General features: G+C 42.3%; 1 protein-coding gene across 1 annotated transcript in view; it reads left to right on the forward strand.

Annotated features, from left to right (window-relative positions):
• CNOT4 (CCR4-NOT transcription complex subunit 4) overlaps positions 1–22820 on the forward strand; it is a 1808607-nt gene extending 1785787 nt beyond the window's left edge. The window contains exon 11 of the mRNA XM_044087468.1: positions 21579–22820. Within this exon, the coding sequence (XP_043943403.1) occupies positions 21579–21880 (302 nt within the window). The 3' untranslated portion in view covers positions 21881–22820. The remainder of the gene's footprint in view (positions 1–21578) is intronic.
• Positions 22821–25346: the final 2526 nt, after the last annotated feature.

A 25346-nucleotide genomic window follows, 5' to 3' on the forward strand; every position in this document is an offset into this window, starting at 1 on the left:
TGTGTGTATGTATTAATGTATATGTTTATTTATGTGGCATGTCGAGACTTAGCATTTCAACTCCTGACATTTCAGTAGGAAGCCATGTTTTGACATGATTTTAGTGTGTATGTTAGTTGTTGCTAAAGGTCCTGTGAAAACATTTGTACGTTATTACATTTGATCTCATTTTAGGCTTTTTGTTGAAGGTTGTCGTCATTAATTCATGTAGGAATTGTCCGGGTTTTACAAATTGGTATAAAGTGGGAAGTGCAAAGCTTTCAAAGGATTTGTTCAGTATGTCTGTGCGGGTATATGTTGCAAAAGCATAGTGTTAATAGCCTTTATTTAAAATATATTTGTCTCCTTAATTATATGAATGGTGTTAATAAATTGTTTGTATTGCCGTAGCCCTCAGTCGGCCTGATTATCAATGTATTGGGTCCTGCGTCGGTTGCTGTCTCATCTTCCTTGACGTCAGGTTGTCAGGGGTGTAAAGCATGCAGCCGACGCCATTACATCAGTTTTTCTTGCCCCAGATGTCAGGTGCCCCCGTAATGGGAAGCAATTTTATACAAGGTTACACCTCCAACAAAAAAGCAAATACACCAAAAAGCTTTAAGCATAGTAAACAAGAATAGAGGTATAGTCAATAGAAGTCAGGGGGCTGGAGGGAGGGGTAACCGGGACTGCAACAGTGAATACACTCGAACATCTACATTTATGGTAAGTGTACACAACTATACTATGTGTTTCATGTTTCACTGTTGCAGTCATCACATTTGGGTAGATTCCCAAAGCTAAGGATGGGAGGAGGTAATTAGATAGCATTAAGACCAGCTATAAGGCCATGCAAAGACTGCAGTGGCAAAGCCAGCAATGGATTTAGAAAAAAATTGGCAAGTGGTAATGCTTGGTGAGGGTATGTACAGAACTCTAGGTAGCAGCTTCTAAGATGTCCCTGGTAGGGACACCTTTGAGAAAGCCTGTAGAGATAGATGCAGCCCTAGTTTAATGTGGTCTTTTCACCTATGAACTAGGTTTTCCATGGTGCTTATAGCAGAAATGAATGCAATGGCCTATCCACTTAGAAATGGTTTGCTTTGAAATAGCCTTCCCCTCTGCCCCTGCAGCAAATGCAACCAGCAGCTGTTCAGATTTCCTGATTGTGTCTTAGCCATGTCCAAGTAAAATCTAAATTGTCTGTGCACATCCAAGGAGTGCAGTATTCGTTCCCCTTTGTTCAGTGGATTAGAAAGAAGGTTGTCAAATGAATGGATACCACCTTGGGCATGAAGAAGGGATTGGTCCTAAGGGACACCCTGTCAGCATGAAAGATGATGAAAGGCTTCACTGCCATGAGGGCCTGTTATTCAGACACCCGTCTTGCTGAAGTGATGGCTAGAAGGAAGGCTGTTTTCCAAGAAAGGAATTTCAACTCTGCGTTTGCAGCTGGCTCAAAGGGAGGTAGAGAGAGCTTTTCCAATACAAAGTTAAGGTCCCAGGCTGGAGTAGAGGCTCTCCTGGGTGGTCTTAAGTTTTTGGCCCCTCTGAAGAATTGCTTCAGCAGTGGATGAGAGAAGAGGGGTGGTTCTGTATTGTAATGAGCTGAAATGGCTGAGCATGAATTTTGATGAAGGAAAAGGAAAGGCCCTTGTGAAGCATCTCAGTTAAGTACTGAAGAATATGGGGTAAATTGGGCGCTGCTGTGCCCATCCCCTGAGTTTGGCTCCAGGAACAGAATCTATTCCATTTTTCAGCATAGTATTTTCTAGCACTCGGCCTCTTTGCCTCCAGAATGACATCCATCACTTGCTTACTGAGGGATGGTAACGGAGAGATCAGGTAATTAGCCAGGCTGCAAGGTTCAGGGTTTGAAGCTGTGGCTGCAGAGTCTGGCCCTCCTGCTGGGACAGCAGAGTAGGGGTCTGAGGCAGGTGCCATGGTGCTAGCAGTGACACACTGTGCAAGAGGGGGGTACCAGTGTTGGCGTGGCCAGTCTGGTGCAATCAGTATTGTCCTTAGTTTGTCCTGTTTGATCTTTAGCAGCACCTTGGAGAGGAGAGGCAGAGGGGGAAAGGCATAAACTAATAGGTTTTTCCAGGTGAAGGACAGGGCATCCACCTTACAAGCTTGTTTGTGGGGAGTCCTTGTGCAGAATTTGTCCAATTGGTAGTTCTGGGAGGAGGCAAACAGGTCTATCTCTAGGCTCCCCCATTTGTTTTTCAACATGTTGAATATCTTTGGTTCCAGTTTCCACTTGTGTGGGTCCATGAGATTTCTGCTTAGGTCGTCTGCCAGTGTATTTAGCTTTCCTGGCAGGAATTGAGCCTGTAGGTGCACTTGGTAGCTCAAGGCTGTGTTCCACAGAGCCATGGCTAGTCTGCAGAAAGGGTACGAGTGGGTTCCCCCTGCTTGTTTATGTACCACATAACTGGTGTTGTCAGCCTTTACCAATAATTGTCCTGGAAGAATGTGGTCCTTGAAGGCTGTCATAACATTCTCTACAGCTAACATTTCTTTTTTGATTGATATGCAGGTGCATTTGATTTGGGCTCCATTTGCCCTGAATGCACTGCCCTGCCAAGTGAGCCCCCCATGATGTGTGTGCTGTTAGGATTTGTGCGGCAGGGAGTGTTTTGGTGGCAGGCCTCTACCCACCAAAAGAACTCTTACCTGTAGACAAGGTATGATACGAATCATTGATTCTAGATCCTGTAAATGTTGACAACCATAGGCTTTTTACATTCCACTGTAGTTTCCTCATATGCAGTCTTGCATATGGATTTAGTAGAATGCAAGAGGCTATGAATCCCAGGGCTTGCAGTATTTTCCTTGCAGATAGCTGGGTCTTTGCGGCCAGTAGTTTGAAGTAGACTGTCAAATAAACTTGTTTCTCTGGCGTGATGTAGGCCATCTGGGAAGTTGTATTCAAGCTTGCTCCCAGGAATACAATTTGTTGGCAGGGTGCAAGATGTGACGACTTTTCGTTTATGGTGTACCCCAGAGACGTTGGCAATTTCTTTAAAAATGCCGGATGATTTATAGTATGTCCTGGCTTTCTGCCTGAATTAGACAATCGTCCAGGTATGGGTATATTTGAATATTTCTTTGCATGCAAAATGCAGTGACTGGAGCTAGCCACTTTGTGAATACCCTGGGCCCAGTAGATAAGCCAAAGGGCAGTGCAGAGAACTGATAGTGCATGTAGCCTGCTGTGAAGCGTAGGTATCTTCTGCAAGACTCCCTTATTGGGATGTGCAGATAGGCTTGCTTTAAATCCAGTGCTGCCAACCAGGCATCTTTGCCTAGCACGGGAAGCAGCTGATGAAGAGTTAGCATCTTGAATTTTGGGATTACCAAAAATGTATTATGGATAGACAGGTCCAGGATAGGACACGAGGAATTGTCTTTTCTCTGAACCAGGAAAAGTCTTGAGTGGAAACCTTGCCACCATTGTTCTTCTGGGACAGGTTGAATAGCCTTAACTCATTCACTCCGGAGCAGCTCAGAAAAAGCTGCCTGCTTAATTCCACCATAGGAACAACAGTGCAGCCTGAGCACATTTTCAGAAAATCCATTTGTAATACCACACAGAAAACAAATGTTCATAACTCTTTAACTATAAGAGCTAGACAAAAACTGTAAACATGAAAGTTGTTCTGCAGACACTGACCTTTCCAACAGTGTAAATGTTGATAGTGCATATCAAAGTCATTATTACATATTTGGCAAGGAAAATTGATATTTTGCATATTTTTTTACCTTTTTGGAAAAGCAAAGCACAATATCCTGGTCACTGTACCATGCAGACCCATACAATTTGAATTTAATTTGTTAGTATGAATGTCAGCTTTAAAATGATACCTTAACCATTACTGTGTGATGCTCCATTCTTAAGATATTCACAGAAATATGATTAATATTTCTCATAATTGATAAACAAAGAGTAACATCTCATCACATGTAACAGACAGAGCCTACATATAAGTGTAGAAGTTGTACATCTAAATGTCAGCTTCAAAATGATGCATCATTTGTGTGATCACCATGCTCCCTTGTAAAGATGTGGGCATAATAATGAGAAGTATTGGAAATGTATAATTTTCATAATCGTACAAGACTAAACAAACTGTGATATCTGTACATGTGTACAGTGCACAGACACAGTTCTTTTACCATGTTATAAGGAGTAACACTGTCTTCAAAATGAGGTATTACTCTGCACACTGACATGCTCCCTTGCAAAGTTATTTACCAAATTATGAAAAAAATCATAATTTCCATAACCTAATTCCAAACAAACTTTGATATCTGCACATGTGTCCAACATACAGGCACAATTATTTTACCATGTTGGAACCAGTAATATTGTCTTCAAAATGAGGTATTACATGGCACATTCAGATGCTCCCTTGCAAAGTTATCTACCAAAATATGAAAAAAAAATCATAATTTCCATAACCTAAGTCCAAAACAATCTTTGATATCTGCACATGAGTACAACATACAGGTACCATTCTTTTACCATGTTGGAACTATAAATACTGTTTTCAAAATGAGATATTACTTAGCACATTCAGATGCTCCCTTGCAAAGTTATTTACCAAAATATGAAAAAAAATCATAATTTCCATAACCTAAGTACGAAACAAACTTTGATGTCTGCACATGTGTCCAACATACAGGCACACTTCTTGTACCATGTTGGAACCAGCAATACTGTCTTCAAAATGAGGTATTAGCTAGCACATTCAGATATGCCCTTGTAAAGTTATTTACCAAAATATGAAAAAAAAATAATTTTGATAACCCAAGTCCGAAACAAACTGATATCTGCACACGAGTGCAACATGCAGGCACCATTCTTTTCCTGTTAGAGCTATCAATACTGTTTTCAAAATGAGGTATTACGTATCACATTCAGATGCTGTCATGCAAAGTTATTTACCAAAATATAAAAAAAAATCATAATTTCCATAAAATCATAATTTCCAAATAGTATAACACTTATTTATTACTGAGCCCTTCTTCCCATCTAAATTCCGCACACGACTGACAAAGCCAGGAAAAATGCCCAAAATATATTGCAAACTTTTTGCATCTCTCCTGACTCTCAATCTCTTAGTTTAACAATCAGAGACAGAAACCCAAAATAGGAACAGATTTTATATATTGGTCTTGTATACTAAGCAGGTAATGTCACAGTAAGCATGTTCTGAAGGGTATGAAGTCTGAAAATCATATAGTTTTTATTGAGTCCAATCCAAGGACATATCTATATGTTTAGCAAAATATATATATACATTGGTTAAGCATGGATAATGAATGCTAGTGCTGACACAAAAACCTGGCATTTTAATGCGTGTGTGTGTGTGTGTATATATATATATATATATATATATATATATATATATATATATATAAATCAATCGGGGGGGGGTTCGGAGTGTAGGTAGTTGATGAAGAATGAAAAAAAAAGGACAGCACAGATGGAACATTATGGTGAGCACGTAACTTCTTTATCTGATGTTGTCTGAGTATGCACAAGCACCAAAACGAAACATTTGCTATGTGACCACTTGAGTAGTATGTCCACGTATGCACAAGAACCAAAATGAAACACCTCCAGTCTATCAAGACTGAATGAAGCAGGGACCACCTAAACAAGTCTGTGTCGTGCTTGTAAAAAAAAAAAAAAAAAAACAGGTACGTGATTCCAAGGCAGTGCACAATTTGAAAGCAAGAAAAGGACTGCATATGAATCGGCAGGTTTGCCTGTAGAGAGTAATAAAAGGGCAGAAATATCCAAAGAAACTGCATTTTTAAAAGTATACAATGAAACATAGCTGTTCCACAAACGTAAACAATAGTATAGGGATACAAGTTTCCACACGTTTATGTAAAAAAACTAGTAATTCAAGGGTACCTAGCAGTTAAAGTAACAACAAATTGTTTATTGGAATGGAGTCAAACCTAAGAGAAGATTTCAAACTTATCAAAAATCTGATGACCAACAGGTCTGTATCTTTTTAGAGCAACAGTCTAAAGACGCACGAGAAAAACAAACCCAACTTCAGTAATTATCATTCTCTGAGCCCAAATCCAATCAGTTAAACAGACTTGTGCATATTTTTCCATATTTTAAATTTTTGATTACCATAGGGGAAAATTCTCTGAAAAGAGGCCACCAACTTAGTGGGACTAACCTGGTCATCAAAGGATTAGTAAATAAATTGGCATATAGTTGGTGAAATGAGTACTTATATGTAATTTTTCCTGCTAAGATGCCATGTTTGATTCTAAAGCTCAGAACAGTGGTAGCAGTAGTAATTCATGAGCTTGAAGCCATACTAGAACATGTATTGTGACATTACTGGATTCCTATTCCTGCATAGCCATGCCCTGAGGTGTATACCCAAGGCATCATTATGTATTTCATAGGCATCCTACTGTTCCCAGACTGCTATGGTTCACATCTAATCTCTCCTCATATCATAGCTGTCTTTATGGCCTCTGCAGAGTGAAGAAGGCACAACTTGACAGCACTTGCTGGAGGGACTGGGTTTTCATCAGAATCACTGAGACTGCATGTGGGATATAGTCATCCACAAAATTAATGCAGTTTGTAACAAGAATTGAAATATATAATAATGTCAGAAGTGTGTTACTGACATGAAAAACCAGGCATTAAAAAAGCATACAGCATTACAGCACACAGGTCAGATACACACATGCAAGGACTCCTACATTCATACAAACATTCATACAAACACTCTGCATTCATTCATTCACCATTCACTCTCTCATACACACACGCAGGCACTTCTACATTCATACAAACACTTTGCATTCACTCCGGAACCGATCGCTTTCTCACACACATGCAAGGACTCCTACATTCATACAAACACTCTGCATTCATTCATTCACCGATCGCTCTCTCATACATACAAGCAGGCACTTCTGCATTCATACAAACACTCTGCATTCACTCCGGAACCGATCGCTTTCTTATACACACACGCAAGGACTCCTACATTCATACAAACACTCTGCATTCATTCACCGATCGCTCTCTCATACATACACACACTCTGCATTCACTCAGGAACTGATCGCTCTCTCATACACACAAGTAGGCACTTCTACATTCATACACACACTCTGCATTCACTCAGGAACCGATCGCTCTCTCATACACACAAGTAGGCACTTCTACTTTCATACACACACTCTGCATTCACTCAGGAACAGATCGCTCTCTCATACACACAAGCAGGCACTTCTACATTCATACACACACTCTGCATTCACTCAGGAACCGATCGCTGTCTCATGCACACAAGCAGGCACTTCTACATTCATACACACACTCTGCATTCACTCAGGAACTGATCGCTCTCTCATACACACAAGCAGGCACTTCTACATTCATACACACACTCTGCATTCACTCAGGAACTGATCGCTCTCTCATACACACAAGCAGGCACTTCTACATTCATACACACACTCTGCATTCACTCAGAAACCGATCGCTTTCTCATACACAGAAGTAGGCACTTCTACTTTCATACACACACTCTGCATTCACTCAGGAACCGATCGCTCTCTCATACACACAAGCAGGCACTTCTATATTCATACACACACTCTGCATTCACTCAGGAACCGATCGCTCTCTCATACACACAAGCAGGCACTTCTACATTCATACACACACTCTGCATTCACTCCGGAACCGATCGCTCTCTCATACACACAAGCGGGCACTTCTACATTCATACACACACTCTGCATTCACTCAGAAACCGATCGCTCTCTCATACACACAAGCAGGCACTTCTGCATACACACTTCATTCTCTCCGCACGCACTAGCAATCAGTGCACCAAAAAATACAAGAATGAAACCCACTACCCTAGCCTACATAATGTCAGCTTACCTTACCACAGGCTAAATTAATTCAGCAGTAAGAAGCAGTTCTTGTCGCCGGTAAAATTAAAACAAGAGACCTTCGAAGCAAAAACCGCCAGACAGGTGGCTCCGATTCTGATCAATAAATAGAGGGCTCCAGCAGCAGGTAGAATCTGCAAATATCAGAAAAAATATTGACCGCTTTACAAGCTGATTTTCTTCAAAAAATTCAATGTGAGCAGCATGTAAAAACACATTGAATCATAGGTATATGATGTAAAGAACAAGTTAGACTACGATTTAAGCATGTTTTACTTGCTGCTCACATTAAAAATCTACATTGCAGTTTGTGACTTCAGTAGAAGGTAGTACTCTGTGATAACTGCTTGCAATTCATTTGTTTTCTAGGCATAGGGGACTGACCATGCAGTCTGGGCATCAGTTTTCTAGGCATGGATCGAGTTTTAGGCCTTGAAGAAGAAGATGGCATTGGTTTAATATGCAAGTTATTCACTCAGGAACTGAATATACCCTCAGAAGCCGGTGCCTGCACAGCGGCTCCGGACCCACCAAAGGTAGAGACATCCGTAGGTTCCACAGTCGAAGCATCTCGCTGCATACTGGACTCCTAATGGGTCTCAGTAGAGGCCTGCGAATCTGAAGTAGCGGGTATCAGGGACTGCGAAAGCACCAAAATGAGTACCGGCGAACTGGCGACTAGATTAGGAGAAGCGTCGTCGGCAGCTTTGGACCGAAGCGGTCTGTCTTTATCTTTGTGTTTTTTTGGAATGTCGGTAGTCGGTTGGCTTACTGAAGCCATTTCTGGATAATTGAACAGAGTACCAAAATATTTAGGTGCATAAATGAACAGATGACAAATAGTACGAGGTCTGAATAAGGCACAAAACCAACTGCGAGGTGTGTCGTGGTCTGGGCCTAAGCAAGTAATGCAGTACGAATGAAAATCTTTGAGGTATTTGCTTTCCACAAGAAATACAATTGTTAACTTTTACTGACATCGGATTAGAGCAAGAAAATTGATTCCCAATGGGGTACTTAGCTTAGATGAAGACTTCAGATCTGAAACTCGAAAACGAACATTTCACAAGTCGCCCGACCGGCACTTGCGAACTGCTTCTGCTTCGGGTACCGCACGGCAAGAAAGAGTGATGTAATGGCGTCGGCTGCATACTTTATACCCCTGACTACCTGACGTCATGGAAGATGAGACAGTAACCGACACAGGACCCAAGACTTTGATAATCAGGCCGACTGAGGGCTACTGCAAGCATATAATCCAAATGTGATAACTGCAGCAGTGAAACACAAAGAACATTAGCCAAAGGGCTAGTGTAAAGGAACTTGTGGGAATCCTGGACACTACAGCACCACAGTGGGAGGAAAGGAGTCTACTGCCAATGATACACAAATGAGTGCATCTTCCAAGCACACCTGTGACTGGAACAGCAGCAAAAGGTTTAAGCTCTGGCAAGCACTCAATCACCCAAGCAGCTGTTAGTAAACTAAAAAATGTAAGCACGCAGCAGTGATAACAAATGGAGCTAAAAACACTCACTGCAGTACTTAAAAGATTCACATACAATTAAGTTGGTAAGTCTTCAAGGTATGTGAACGCAAAAATCAAATTACTTCTACCAAACTGATTCAAGTAGCAGCTAACAGAAAACACAGAGGTGGAATTTCCACAGTTCATACACAAATTCATAACAAAAACTCAAAGTTCTTTGTTCAAATAGGTTATCAAGTTACAAAAGCAAATATGTAACAAGCTTCTCCTTTTTTATATAATAAATCAAACATTTGAATAGAATTCTGAATTCAAACAATGATGTACAATAAAATTTAAGTGGTTCGGCATTATCATAGAGTAATGAATTAAAATAAGTTGCTACTGGGCTATTAATTTATACGTTTGACATACTAAATATGTTCCTGAACACGGACACAGACTTGTCTACTAGTCTGTCCCAGATAATACAGATTGCAAAGGCAACAGTGAATACACTCTAACATCTACATTTATGGTAAGTGTACACAACTGTACTTTCCAACAGTGGTATCCCTGGATTTCCACCAAGGGGTCATCTGTGATTCTGTTCAGGAACCCCATTCCAAATGACAAGAATACTGGGATTTTCCACCATTTTTGGAGAAGAAAGCTTGCACATCTGCTACCTTGGCCTTTAGCAGCACTTTGAAATGCTAGACACATGCTTCATTTACAGAAATCCTTCCTGGACAAACTGAAGGCGAAGGTGTATGTGACGTCTAGTAAGATCCTGAAGCAGGAAATGCTTGGTTTATGCATGCTCACTTCCCAGGTGGTTGTGGTACACCGGATGTATCTTGCAGGGCAGCAATTGTGGGATCAGTGATTTGTAGGTGTTCCTTGCTTAAGACATGCCCTTTGCCAGATCTTGTGAATTTAAAGCTCTTTAGTGACCCCCAGGTAGGACTTCTCTTCAGAACCCCTACTGAGAAGGTATGCAAAAGACTAGAGGAAAAGGAAAAGACTTGCAGTTGGTGAAGCAAATTTTTCCTTATGAAGCTCCAAGATTTAGCAGATGCTAGCTTTTAAAATCTTGGCCCTTATTTTCCCAAACATTAGAAAGGCAAACCTCAAGCAGGAAGCTAGGATACACTAAATAATGACAAGCAAAGCATAAGGGCAGGCCTAGGGACCTTCAGAACTGGACACCTTAACCCTCGTGGGAGCAGCTATGACACATTCAAGCTGCTGCTCCTAGTAAATACCATTTTAACCTTCCCTGCCCAGGGAATCACCATCATCTTCCCCCTTTAAAAATAGGGCCATCTGTGTCTTTCTGTAGAGGAGTGGGAGAAGATAACCCAGGGCCAGTTGGTCTAAGCATTCTGGGACTGGGTTACAAGTTGTAGTTACTAAGCAAACCAAAATATGTAGTAGTTGTTCCACTTGTTCCATGGAAAAAGCTCATTCGTTTCCACCCTTGCTAGAGGACCTGCTAGGATAGGGAGGTATACAAAAAGGAGTCTATATCACATAGTCGAAGTCTTATAACTTCAAACACGTAATGTTCGAACCATTATGTTTGAATTTACAAAGCTTCGACTATGGATTAAAAAAAAATAAACTGTTTTAAGCAAAGGGGCTAGCCCCTCTGCACCCCCTACACCCCCCCCCACTACTTAAATATAACAACTCAGAGTTCACACCCCATTGAACAAAATGGAAACCTCTGCTTATGGTGGTTTCCATTGAAACGCTCTAACTTTTACAAATTTGAACTTATGGTCTCGACCATATGAGGTTCGAACTTGTAAAAGTTCGACTGTGATAGGAACCCTACAAAAAGTGCCCATAGGGAGAAAGGTATGGTTTTATTCATAAACTTTTCTGTTGCCCAAAAAAGGGATGTACCCAGAGACCTGTTTTTAGACTTTTGAAAACTAAAATATTTAATTTTCTCAAGTTCAAAATGCTTATCCTACAAAATATCTCCATCATGCCCTCGTGGTCGTCATGTATCTGAAGTCTGCTTACCTGTACATTCCTATTGCAAGAGTGCACAAAAATTTGTAAAAGCCAAAATAGAGGGAGTTCAACTACTGGTTTGATGTTCATCGTGTTACCCTGCTGCAGTCATCACACTTGTTATCCTGCCGTCAGGCGGTCCCGCAGTTGGCCTGAGTTCCAAAGTCTTGGTCCGGCGTCGGTTGCTGTCACTTCCTCCCTGATGTCAGTGCGCCAGGGGTATACAAGAGGCATCCGACACCATTTTCTTCAGTGTTTCTTGCCGCGCGTTGCCCGAAGCAGTTCACAAGTGCCAGTCGGCTGACACCTGAGATTTTCGAATCGAATTTCATTCTGAAGTCTTCACTAAAGCTAAGTACCCCGTTGGGGAACCTTTTCTTGCCTCAGTCTGATGTCAGAAAAAGTTAACAATTGCATTTCTTGTGGGAAGCAAATACCTCATAAGGACTTCCATTCTTATTGTATTCCTTGCCTAGGCCCAGACCACAACGTCACAGGTTGTCGGTTTTGTGCTAGGTTTAATAAACGAGCTATCAAACATCATTTTGACTTCGCATGACATTACTTTGGTAGGAAATTTAATTATATCATGCCATCAGAGCAGCCGACCGGCATGTATAAAAAACGCAAGGATAAGGACAGGCAGCCTAGAACCAAGCCAGACTCTGAGGCCTCTGCTGGGCCTGTCGCCGGTTCTCTGGTTTTCAGTGAGGCACCTACGCAGCCCCTGACGACCGCTGAAATAGAACTTCAGGCAGCTTCGGATTCTCAAGCGGAGTGTACTAGGCCGTCGCAACCATCTTCATTAGGCCCTTCCGACACCGGAGCAGAAGGTGATCCCGGTGCAGTAGAAACGCCTTCGGTTTCTGAAGGTGTCTTCAGACCGACTACACTCATCATTAAATCTTATGCTAAGCTAAAAACTCCATTAAAACTAAAAGACTGTACATCAGTCTCATGTTCAAGGCCCCATGCCCATGAAACAGACGCTTTAGATGGCTGAAGATTTGAATTCCCTAATCAGGGGCTCCCATCCCCCTCCTGATAAAAGGCCAAGACAAGAGGAGGACTATGCTTCCTCTGACCAGGTTTCTATTTCCTCAGATTATTCTGAGGAACAGGATTACGCTTTTCCCCCTTATGAAGATTCTGATGCTGAAGACTCTATTCCCTCACCATCTCCCCCTGAAGACTACTCCTTTGGGGAAACTTTACATGCCATGAGGGAACATTTCCACTGGGAAGGCCAGGACTACTCTGATTCTAAGAAAAGGCTCCGAGAGTTTCTTTTATTACCCCAGCACAGACCAGAGTTTCTTTTATTACCCCAGCACAGACCACTTGCTATCCCTCCAGTTTTAGATATTGTGGATGATGTTTACTTAGAGTCTAGTCTAAATCCAGACTCCCTACCTCCTGCTCCAGCCAAACCAGACAGATACTACAGAGTACCTGACACTCACAAATTCCTTTATAAAAGCCCTCTGGCTGACCCAGAAACAATTTCCCAGTGTCCCAAAGGGGCTAAAGCTTCTATGGCTAAAAATCCTGTACCCTCTGAAAGGGATTCCAGAGCTTTAGATAGATGGGGAAAGAAGATATACACCTCAGCTACTCTGGCTATGAGAGCATTAAATTGTCAGTTTCACATGCTGAAATATCAGCAATTCCTAATGTCTCAAAACAAAAACTGAGCATACATTCTGAACAGGCTGAATTCAAGGAAACACAGGATTTGTTGCATGCAGCTGAACAGGTGGGCAAACATACTTTACAATGTGGATTTGATTCATTGGAAGCTTCCTGTAGAGCAGCTGTTTCTGGGTCTGTCATACGCAGACATGCTTGGTTAAAAGAACAAACCCTACCTGATCATGTTAAAGCAAAATTATTGGATGCAACTTTACAGCAGGATGTCTTACTTGGTGTCAAAGCTGAAGAGGTTTTAAAGAAAATGGAGGATAAGGCAAAGTCTATGCAGACGGTCAAGGATTTTTTTTACAGGTACAACCCCGTCGTTTCTGCAGAAATTGGACAATAACAAACTGGTCCTTTCCAGCTTCTGACAGACCGCAGAGGGACAAATACAGACGCCCAAGGGGCAGAGGTCAGTCACAAGGCCCTTACAAACCTTGCCAATGGGGTGCCACAACCCAGAAAGGAGGTGAAGACAGGCCCCAAGCTAGCAGAAGACAAACACAATGACTCAACCCTCCAACTACCAAGCAAATCTCTCTTGGCAGCTCCCTTGGGAGGAAAATTTGCACTTTTTGCAGACAACTGGCACATCATCACAAAAGACAAATGGGTCCTAAACATTGTTTCACAAGGATACAGATTCCACTTTCATACCTTGCCAAGGATAAAAGGAATGCCAAACCTGCCACCAAATCAATGGGCAGAGGTACAAAAACAAATTACAGCTCTCATGGACATGAGAGCCATTCAACAGGTACCTACACAAGAGCAAGGACAAGGATTTTACTCGACTCTTTCTAGTCCCAAGAAAGGACAAAGCATGGAGACCCATTCTGGATCTTTCATTTCTGAACACCTATCTACAAGTACCAAAATTCAAGATGCTAACACTACAGCAGCTTCTTCCCATGCTGGGCAAGAAGGCTTGGCTAGTAACGTTGGATCTCAAGGAGGCATACCTGCATGTCCCTATCAGACAAAATTGCAGAAGATACCTCCGCTTCATTGCAGGTTCAACCCATTATCAATTTTCTGCACTGCCCTTTGGCTTATCTACTGCGCCCAGGGTCTTCACAAAATGCCTGGCACCAGTATTTGCATACTGCAGACAAACAGGAATTCAAATATACCCATACCTGGACGACTGCCTTATTCAAGCAGAAAGCAAGGACATTCTTTTAAAACATCTGGCATTTGTCAAACACCTTCTAAGTTGCCTAGGGTACACAGTAAACGAAAAGAAATCAAAACTAGTGCCCTCACAAAACATAATATTCCTGGGTGCCAGCTTGAATACAACTGCCCAGATGGCTTATCTCACGCCAGACAAGCAACAACAGCTGACTCAATACTTCAAAGTAATGGCAACAAAGACCCAACTCCCTGCAAGAAAAATTCTGCAGGCCTTGGGATTCATGGCATCTTGCATACTACTAATACCATTTGCAAAACTGCATATGAGGAAATTATAATGGTACCTGAAAAGTGTATGGACTCAGCACAGCCACAGCTTGGAAACAATGATACCACTCATTCCCTGCCTTCAACAGGAGTTTCTATGGTGTGCACAGGCATGTCACCTCAACAAGGGTCAGCCTTTCACATTACCCACAGCCAGGCAAACTATGACAACAGACGCATCGGACTATGCCTGGGGAGCACACATGGCAGGACAGTGCATTCAGGGCAAATGGACTACAGATCAAAGGCATCTGCATGTCAATCAAAAGGAAATGCTAGCAGTACAGAATGCCCTGTCAGCTTTCAAGGACCTCTTACACCCAGGACAACTAATAATAAAGACGGACAATACCACAGTAATGTGTGGTACATCAACAAGCAAGGGGTCACACATTCCTACCCTCTATGCAGGCAAGCAATGACCTTGTGGAACACAGAACTGTCTTACCAAGTTCAGCTACAAGCACAATTCCTGCCAGGAAAGAAAAACACATTGGCAAACGACCTAAGCAGAAACATCATGGATCCCCACGAGTGGAAACTGGATCCTCAAGTATTTGCAATGATAACTCAAAAATGGGGACGCCCAGACATAGATATGTTTGCTAACCCCAAAACTACCAACTTCACAAATTTTGTACAAGGACATTCCACCCACAAGCTTGGAAAGTGGACGCCCTCTCATTCAGTTGGAAAACATTAACAGTGTATGCCTTTCCTCCATTGCCTCTTCTAGAAAAGGTGCTGCTGAAAGTCAGATTAGAGAGGCCACAAATGATACTCATTGCACCAGACTGGCCACGCCAGCACTGGTATCCAGTTCTAAAGAACATGGCCCACCATGGATTTTACAACAAATTCCTCACCTGCTCACCCAGCGAGACAATCAAATTCTACACAACCATCTCAAGACTTTAAACCTGGCTGCATGGCAAATTACCTAAACAATCAACCAACACCTCTATCCAAAGCTGTTATGGATGTCATTCTGGAGGCCAGGAGGCCCAGCACCAGGAAAACCTATTCAGACAAATGGAAAAGATTTTGCGCCTGGAACCAGGCTAAAGGCCAAAATCCCCTTGATCCAAACATTCCTCAGATTATACAATATTTAACTGAGATGTTGCACAAAGGACTTTCCTTTTCATCTATTAAGATCCACGCCTCAGCAATTTCAGCTCATTACAACACGGATCCTCCTTTATTTTCACATCCACTCCTAAGACAGTACCTCAGAGGGGCTAAGAACATAAGACCGCCCAGGAGAGCACCAACACCTACTTGGGATCTCAACTTTGTTCTGGAAAAACTTACACTGCTGCCCTTTGAACCAGCTTTCTCAGCTGATTTAAAGTTTCTTTCATGGAAAACTGCCCTGCTGCTAGCAATAACTTCAGCTAGAAGAGTCTCAGAGCTACAGGCACTAATGGCAGTGGAGCCTTTCCTCATTTTTCATCGACAGAGTGTCTCTGCGAACTAACCCTTCCTTTATGCCAACAGTGGTATACAGTGTGGCCCTAAACCAAACCATTCATTTGCCCACCTTTTTTCCAAATCCCCAGAACAAAGGAGAAAGACTCCTGCACTCTTTGGACATTCACAGACAATTACGTTACTACTTGGATAAAACTAAGGCTTTCAGAAACTCTGACCAGCTCTTTGTGGCCTATGCTGCAGGATCACAAGGAAAAGCCATCTCAAAACAGACCATTTCAAAATGGATAGGACATTGCATACATTTCTGCTACACCCATCATGGGAATCCGGTACCTGCTAGCATTAAGCCCCACTCCACCAGGGCTACAGCTACATCAGCAGCCTTTCTCAGGGGGGTGCCAACCAAAGATATTCTGGAAGCTGCAACTTGGAGTTCAGTGCACACCTTCACCAAACACTATCACTTACCTTTATATTCTAAGACTAGAGCTGGCTTTGCCACTGCAGTTTTGCAGGGCCTACTAGCTTCTTCTAACCCTCTTTAACTCCACCACCCATCCTTAGCTTTGGGATTCAACCCAAGTGTGATGACTGCAGCAGGGTAACACGATGAACATAGTACAGTTTTGTACCTACCATAAATGTAGATGTTCGTGTGTTCACCCTGCTGCAGTCCAGGTTACCCTCCCTCCATCCCCTCTGAACTAGCTGGACTTATCCATACCTTTCTATCCTATACAGCCTCTGTGGTGTATTTGCTTCTGACTGAAAGTATTGTTTTATTTTTACTTGCATATTTTTATATAGCAATAAGTATTGCCTACCTATTGGGGGCATCTGACATCTGGGGCAAGAAAAACTGAAGAAAATGGCGTTGGATGCCTCTTATATACCCCCTGGCGAACTGACGTCAGGGAGGAAGCGACAGCAACCGACGCCGGACCAAGACTTTGGAACTCAGGCCAACTGCGGGACCACCTGACGGCAGGATAACCCAAGTGTGATGACTGCAGCAGGGTGAACACTCGAACATCTACATTTATGGTAGGTACAAAACTGTACTTTCCTTGCCCTTTGGCTTTTCCACTCTTTCCACTCTCTTTACAAAATGTCTGGCTTCAGTAATTGCTTTCTGAATGAACAAAGGCTTACTATACATGTCACCTTACCTGACTTGACTGCCTAATCCAGGTAGACACAGTAAAAGAGTTAGAAGGCCTTGCAGTTTACAATAGGCATGTTTTGAGCGGTCTCTTACCTCAGCCTCCCAACTTGTCATCCAGCTTCTACAAGCCTGCAAGGGGTTTTGCTGGACACAGAGCCAGTAAAAAGCCTTCCTGCCCAAAGACCATTCCTCTTTCTGTCCCATTTCCTCCAGACCACGTTCAAGAGGTACTGTTCCTCACCTTCTTCTGCTACTTGGCATCTTGCATTCTGATGGTGCCTGTAGCAAGGAATCCATATGAGGAAACTGGAGTTGTTCATCAAAAGCAGAAAATGTAAGCACTTCTAGTCACTGGAGGACATATCCCCTCTTTTTGTCCTGTATCAAAAAAAGTGATCTCTTGGCTTGAATGCTGGTTGCAGCTCAGTCTAGAGGTACTCTTTAGACTTGTCCAGGTGTTTATACCCTCACTGCAGACTCTTTGGACATCACATGGGACGCTCATGGGGTATTTAGGGATTCAGGCATGTGATTTAACTGTTTCAGGAAAAAAGCACTTGTAAAAGAGATAACTGTAGTACTATCACCAAAAAACATCTAAACAGATGTGTGCAAGGGGTACCTTGCACATCCTCATAGGCAGCCCTGCAGTGATTTGGTACCTCAGCAAGCGGAGGGCCACCATCTCTCATAATTTGCAGACTAATAGTACAGACTTGGGATGTAACCCAGTAGTTAGTCAGTTCTAAAGCTCAGGACAGCCTACATGCCATTACTGGAAAGTGTTTTAACAGGCTGAGCAGATCCCAGTCAGGCCATCACTAATTGGTGTTAAACAGTGTTGTTCACCTGGATCTGATCCGCAAGTTGTTTGCACCAGAAGTAGACCTTTCTGCTTTCCCAGAGAATAGGCAACTAGTGAAGTTTTACTGCAGGATAGCAGCTCTAGAATCCTGGAAAATTGGTGCCATTGTCATCAATGGACAGGTCTGTTGCTCTCTGCTTTCCCTCCAGTCCCACTGATCCCAAGTGTATTACTGAAGATCAATGAAGAGAGTCCAGAACTGCATCTGATAGCCCTGTTTTGGCCCAGGCAATATTGCTTCTCCCTCCTGCTGAGGCAAGCAAGTACTGTACTCCGTGAGTAGACCTGTTGACACAGTATTAAGGACCCTTTCTGTACCTCAGCCTCAGAACTAAGGATGAGAGCATGGATGATTTAGTAGAACTCATCCCATTCAACCAGATGTTTTCAGAGGACATGCTACGTATAATGAGGGAGGCTAGGAAGCCAAATAGAAGGAAGTTATACCTGACAGTGCAAGAAGTCCTCCTTCAGGTGCCTTGTTATAGAACAGACGCAAACTCTGCTGGATCATCTCTGATTTATTGTTCTGTCACCAAATCAAAGACCATATTATGCCTTTTTGAAGGTATGCATTTCAGATAGCTTGCCGCTGATGCCTCTTTATACACATTATTGCTACTCATACATCACCTAATCTGAAACTGCTCAAAACGGAAATCCTCCACCATGGGACCTGAGTTGGTGTATTACAGAAACTAACCCTGGCACCTGTTTGAGTCTGCTGCTTCAGTCCTAAGTACTTCTGGAATGTGATGTTTTTGGTAGCATGACATTTCATAGAGTTTTTGAGTTACATGTCTTTTGTTTGCTGACGACTACAAGCTGGGTGTTATTGCCTGACCACTTTTGTTACCGATTTAATGCAGCAAGAGGTGACCTGCACTACCATTGGCATACAGAATAGGTTAAAATTAAATGAATAGTAGAACAGCATTGTCATGTTTGAAAAAAAAAAATCTCCCTCGTAGTACATTATGGCCACTATCCCATTGCAAACTGATAGTGTCTGGTATATTGGTATCTGGGTAATTAATACTCAGCTTTAGCCACAGTGTAGCATCATTAGTCAGAGCATTTCATAATGCAGCTAGTATCTGAGACCATGTCATCCACATGGAAAGAACCTGGCATCCCTCTGTTCGGCTCTGATTAGTACAGGGCCCTTTTAATACACAATACTCCAGATACATTGGACAACTTGAAAGGCCCCAGAAGTTCTTAGAGAGTCTCACACACACACACACACACACACACGTGTGTGTGTGTGTGTGTGTGTGTGTGTGTGTGTGTGTGTGTGTGTATGTATGTATGCTAATATAATTGTATGCTTGCACATGCCTGCAGATGTGTTTTCCACTAGGTTATTGTTCCACTAGCGCCTGTTTTACCTGTTGAAAGCCACATAGCCATCATAATACAAAATCCTAAATAGACCTTAAGGAGGTAGATTGCCAGAGTAGTGACAGATGTTCTTAGAGCAGGAAAATGCCTTCCAGCTATACAAAAAAAAAGGTAGAAGTGATGGTGGTGAGGATGATGATGATGTGTCTTTCGGCTTTTCCCGGTTAGGGGTCACCACAGCGGAACTCCGGTCCGCTAATGATTAGCAGTAGATTTTTACATGCCGAGTTGCCGGCCCTGACGCACAACCTTCAACGAAGGTACGCCCATTCACGCATATCTCCACACAGAAGACGCTCTGGCTGAGAATCGAACAGGATGTCTTACTATGAGGCGACAATGTTTCCGCAGCACCACCACCACAGTTCCGGTGGTGAGGATGATGATAGTAATAATGCTTGCCACCAGGACCTGTCACATATAGCATGCTTCATACTGCTGAGGAATAACTATATCACTGGGGGGGGGTAGCAGTTCTTTTACAATTGCATTTACATGCTAATGCCACTTTTTCAATTCCACAGTATCTGGTACCTGCATGGAGTTATGGTTGTATTGCAGTTGTAGAACACTGAGAGGTCAGCAGCAGATAAGGATGTAAATATTACAGGTACTTAGCAATGGGTGAGAGTGACTCCTTTCTGGTCAGCTTGGGAAAATTTCTTGAGAGGTTAATCTCATCTGTAAATATTTATTTAAGCTAACTTTAGAAGTGTGTGTTTAGGACCAGTTTCCCAGTCGTCATGTAACCAGGTGCACCAGAACTGTTTTTTTTTCTCCCACTGACACAAGACAGAGTTCGAAAAGCATTTGTAGTGAGCATGAAAAGGAGGAGACAAAAGGGATTTGGCAGATTATTAATCACTGTGCCTTGTACAGAAAACCTGTTGCTCATGGCTGGCAGAGGTCTCAGCTGCTTCCAGCTGGATAGTCTTCCTATTCAGTTTGTGCAAGCACATGCACTACGTATTTTAAAATCAAAACTTGAGCGATTTCTGATCAGCTGATGCAGAAATGCTTAAAAGCATGAACTAGGGTGTTTATTTTATTTACTTCAGTTTGATAACTGGGTAAGTGGACTGGTCAACAAACCCTTTTCAACCACAACCCAGGCACTGTTGCACAAAACACAGAGAAAATTACCCTTGGAATAAAGAATACACAAAATTGTACATAATACTGTAACAAAACAGATACTGTACATTGGTATGTTTACAGTTACAAAAGTATTTACAGTATGTACAATTAAGCTAGGTAATCAGGCAGTCATCATTTGTTAAAGGCATGCCATTAAAATAAAGATGCAACATTCAGCTTTGTGCAGAGGTGTTTAACAGTTTTCTAAAAATACTTGCCTGAAAGTCATGTGAAAACATTACTAAAGTTAGGAAAAAGTGAAGTACTTAGGCAGAATACTATGTAACATGAACAGCTTTTCTCCAACTGCCTTATTTATTAATTAGTATTTCATGTTCTGGTAAGTGAGCAGGTCTGCTGACCCTTTTCAGTCATGGCCCATTAGACCAGATTGTAGTCAATTTACAGGAGAAAACAGTACAGTTTCCAGCAACAAAGTTAAATTATGCTAGTTAAATTTGCAGTATTTACAGCAGTTTGAACATAACTCCGCATCCCATAATTCCATGGTCTGTCAGTGTCAGTTTTTTGCAACGAACGATTAAATGCATTTTGTCAAATTGCATATACCATGAAGTTAAGATAATAAGGGAGGTGTAGAAGGCCAAGCTTCCCCTTGCATAAAGTACATCTGTTTTTGTCATTATTACCAGTGTAATGTTTTACCACATAACGGCAGTGCCTTTAATTTGTGTTTTCAGGAATTTTTTTTTATTGAACTAGGTTATGGGAAGTGCTGATTTTCAACGCTACAGTACAGCCAGGGGTATGATCTCTGAACCAGGTTTGTGAGCACCTCCTCCCATTTAACATTCTGTAGTGAAGCAGAAGTGGCATAAAACTTTGTCATTTTCATCATGGTAGCGCTACATTTGCAGGAAAAAAAATGTATGTTTAGAAGTAAAATTCAAGAGATGTATTTTGACAGTGGTGTTGTACATGTACAGTTGTAGTCATTTGTTTCTGTTCATTTTCAGGTATTCCATCCTCCACAGCCAACACCTTAGAGTCTCTACAAGATGACAATCCTCCACATTGGTTGAAATCTCTCCAAGCACTCACAGAGATGGACGGCCCCAACACAGGTTCCTCTCAGACCCAGCACAGTAACCTGTTCAGCACACAAGTACCTATTCACAGAGCCAGCTGGAGTCCCTACCCACCCCACTCGAATCCCGCCAGCTTTCAGTCTCCTCCCCCAGGCTTTCAGACCGCTTTCAGACCCCCAAACAAAGCCCCCACAGATCTACTACAGAGCTCAGCACTGGACCGTCATTAGAGAAGAATGGAACATGCAGGAAAATGTCATCTCTTCTCTAGTCTTTCTAAATAATTCAGTTTATGATCAAACCCCAGATGCAATGCAGTCACAGGGTTGTGATGGCCTCCTAATATAATGTTTTCTGCTTAACCAGTTTTGACAGCACACTTTTAATTTTCTAAAATATCCAAATGCATTGCAGAGGCTTAAGAAATAATACCAGTTTGCATACACTTGATTTAATCTGCTTATCTGAAAACAGTAATTACTATATATTATGCAGAATAAAGATAATCGAAGAACATAGGAAAATAGCAAAAGTGAGCCAAAGTGGAATTCTGACGTGCAGTTAAGGCAGTGGAGAATAGTAACCTGGCAGTGAGTTGCAGTTAGCATCACTGTCAAGCAATGCTACAGGAGTTTTGTGCTAGCAAGAGCTGGGTATGCAGAGTGGGTTAAGCAGAAATTTATTTAGAATTAAGGGCATGTAGCTAAAGAGTGATGTTAAGACAGGAAGTGATTTTTTTATTTTGGCTTTAGATTAAAATAAAATAAATGTTTTAAAAGCATTCACTGGCTTAATACCTAGTGTATACATAATTGTAAACTGCTGAAACACAAGCGATACTTGTGTGTTTGTGTGTGTCTTTCTCTCTTTCTCCCCCTCCCCCTCTTATTCACACTTTCTCTTTAAAGCCTGTCTGCAAATTCACCAGAATAAGGCACTCTGGGATAGCACTGCATTGGGGCCACATGATCACCATCAAGAGAGAACCTTAGACTTCTGCCTGCAGCTTTTCACTAAACTTTGTAGTATCTGGACATTTGTGCAGTATTGGAAAGGTGACAAAGCAAACATGATTATAACTTGATGCTAAAAGAAACTATAACAAGGAAATGTACTGCTCTTACTCTTCAGAATTGGAACTAAAAATCTTAAATAAAAGAAAAAACTTGATATCACTGTGTTGTGTTTTCTGCACTTGGCTGAGACGACCCCTTTACACAAAGGTAGGTTGAAACGGTCTTCATATTCTGATTAGGTATTTGATTTTTCAGTCATGTTAAACTTGTTTGCATTATATTTGGTGTCATTTTTTTTGCCTGTAGTTAATATTTTATCATCTACAAATTTTATTAACATAATGATATTTGATGGCTATGGGACCTTAAAATACATAATGTGTGCCTAGAAACAATGTAGCCAGTTAAACAGAGCAACATTTAAGTTGCAATGCCACATGCACACACACTGTTGTGCTTCTTACTTTTGTTTTATCTTGCATATGTTGCGTCACTGCTGTGTGATGTCCATACTGAATATCTCCTTCATTTATTTTGTCTTTAACCATGTATGTGAAGTTGTTCTATCTCGCCGTTCATTCTTTAATGATGTGTTCGAAGCTGATCCCTCTGCTCCAGTCTCGGCACCTACTGCAAAGCACGATGATTTCTAGTAGCTCGAGGCCAACTCCCTATCCCATGATGCACCCTGAGTTATCTCAGATCTAGTTTGCTGCTGCAACTGATCGGAGGTTCCTGCTAGCTCGGGCCAGTAAAAACTTTATTACCTTTCCATTTTCAAATTTTATTGTTGGATTATCATTAAAATAGTTGGATATTAAGCTAGATAGGCTCTTAAAGCCTTTTATGTAGTGTTCCCTTCCCTTTGTGCTTTTCTTGGCTTTATATTTGGCCTGTTTTTTTTCTGATGGGCCTATTTAAAATTTCTAAGAAATTGCTTGTTCAGTGACCTTTTGTCACTTTTCTTATTAGCATAGTATAGTGTAATTACTTAGTGTATAGTAACTGTTTATTCAGTGACCTTTTGTCACATTTTTTCCACAGCACAGTATTTTATTACAGTTTGCTTACTGTTCAGATTATCTGTTTAATCATTTTGTGTATGTGTACTTGTGCTTATCTTTAGCCTGTTTTTTTTTTTTTTTTTTTTTTAGAAGGCTTTTGAGTAGTTAGCCTTAGTTAAAGGTGTGTGTGTGTGGTGTTAGCCTGTTTTTTATTAGAAGGCTAATTTATACTTGCTGTTGTTGGGTGTGTCCACTTCTGTCATGACTGATGACAAAGACAACCACCCTAAGTCTGGGTTTAAAAAATGCCCTAAATGTGGGCAAAAGATGTCTGTTACTGACTGCCATGTGAATTGGGTCTACTGCTTGGGTGCCTTGCACTTACAAGAAACATGTTCTGTATGTCATTCTTTTTCCTCTAGAGTCCTCCAAGAGAGAAAAAGGCAGCTTACTGATAGGGGTTTGTTGAAACCTTCTTTCCAGGAGGCTTTGAGTGACCAGGATAGATCTAGTAAGTCCTCAAAGTCCTCCAAGATTTCTGGAGAGTCAGAAGAATCTAGAGTGTCTGTGACATCGGCTCCACATGTCTCGGAGCTGACTGTCTTTTCTTTTCGGAGCTGGTCCCCAGTCTTGGAACTGGTATCCGAAACTCCTAAATCGCCTCTACTCCAGTCAGTACCATCAGTCCGATCATCTCAATTTTCTGTAAGCCTATCTGATTTGGATGTGGATCGGCTGGTGCAGAAGCTTTTACAGGCACCGGCCTTTACCAAATTATCGGCTCCGACCCAGGAGGCTTTGGAGCTTTAGATCCTTATGCCAGCTATACTACTTCCTCCAGTCGGGCCTACTATTGTGGAGCCTTTGGAGGTGATGCCTGCTCTGCTGTCTTTGGATCTGTTCACTCTGACATCCTCGGTGCAGATCGAGGACTCTAGCAGCCGATACTCTCTGGTCAGGTCTGGGCAGGATAGTTGAACTGACTTGTCCGTTCTGACTTTGCTTCTCGGGACTTCGGCTCGGATGAGCTCAGATCCTACCTTGGGCTCGGAGCCCATTGTCCCAGTGCCGGGGGGTATCGACGGTTTACTCAGATCCGTCGGTCCCTTCGCATTGGAGCAGAGGTGCCGTTGAAGCTATGAGGGGAGTTATGTCTCCCAAGACATCCTCAACTTTGGGTCTGGGTCCTTCATCCCCTAAAGTGCCTGTCTGCTTCTGCCTCACAGATCCTTGCTAAGCGCAGAGACCCAGAGCCTCAGGAAGCCCCATTGGGTAGCCCATGCTCTTCCGAGACCTCCCCAGAAACTCCCACTGATAAGGTTCCCCAGGAAGAGTGTGTGTAAGAGGAAACATTTGGACTTCCCTCAGGAATCATTAACATCTGACACTGACTTGGATGAATCAGAAGGGTCCCCACAGTCCCCCTCTGAGGCATTTGCTGAGATAATGGAAATCCTTAGGCAGAGGGGTGACTGGCAGTCCACCAACCCTACTGAGGACAAGACTCCTGAAGGCTTTCGGGTCTCATCCCTCCACTTCTTGGGTGTCTCCGCCCTTCAATGGGCTTATGCAGCTGGTCTCCCGAAGGGCGTGAAAGTCTCCGGATACTGTGGAGCCTGTCCCTAGGAGGCCTAATAAGTTCAGATCTGCCCCGTAGATAAATCCTCCTTGACAAA

The sequence above is a fragment of the Protopterus annectens genome, chromosome 11.part0 (assembly GCF_019279795.1).
Source record: "Protopterus annectens isolate FY-2018-M chromosome 11.part0, PAN1.0, whole genome shotgun sequence".
Classification (NCBI taxonomy): Eukaryota; Metazoa; Chordata; order Ceratodontiformes; family Protopteridae; genus Protopterus; species Protopterus annectens.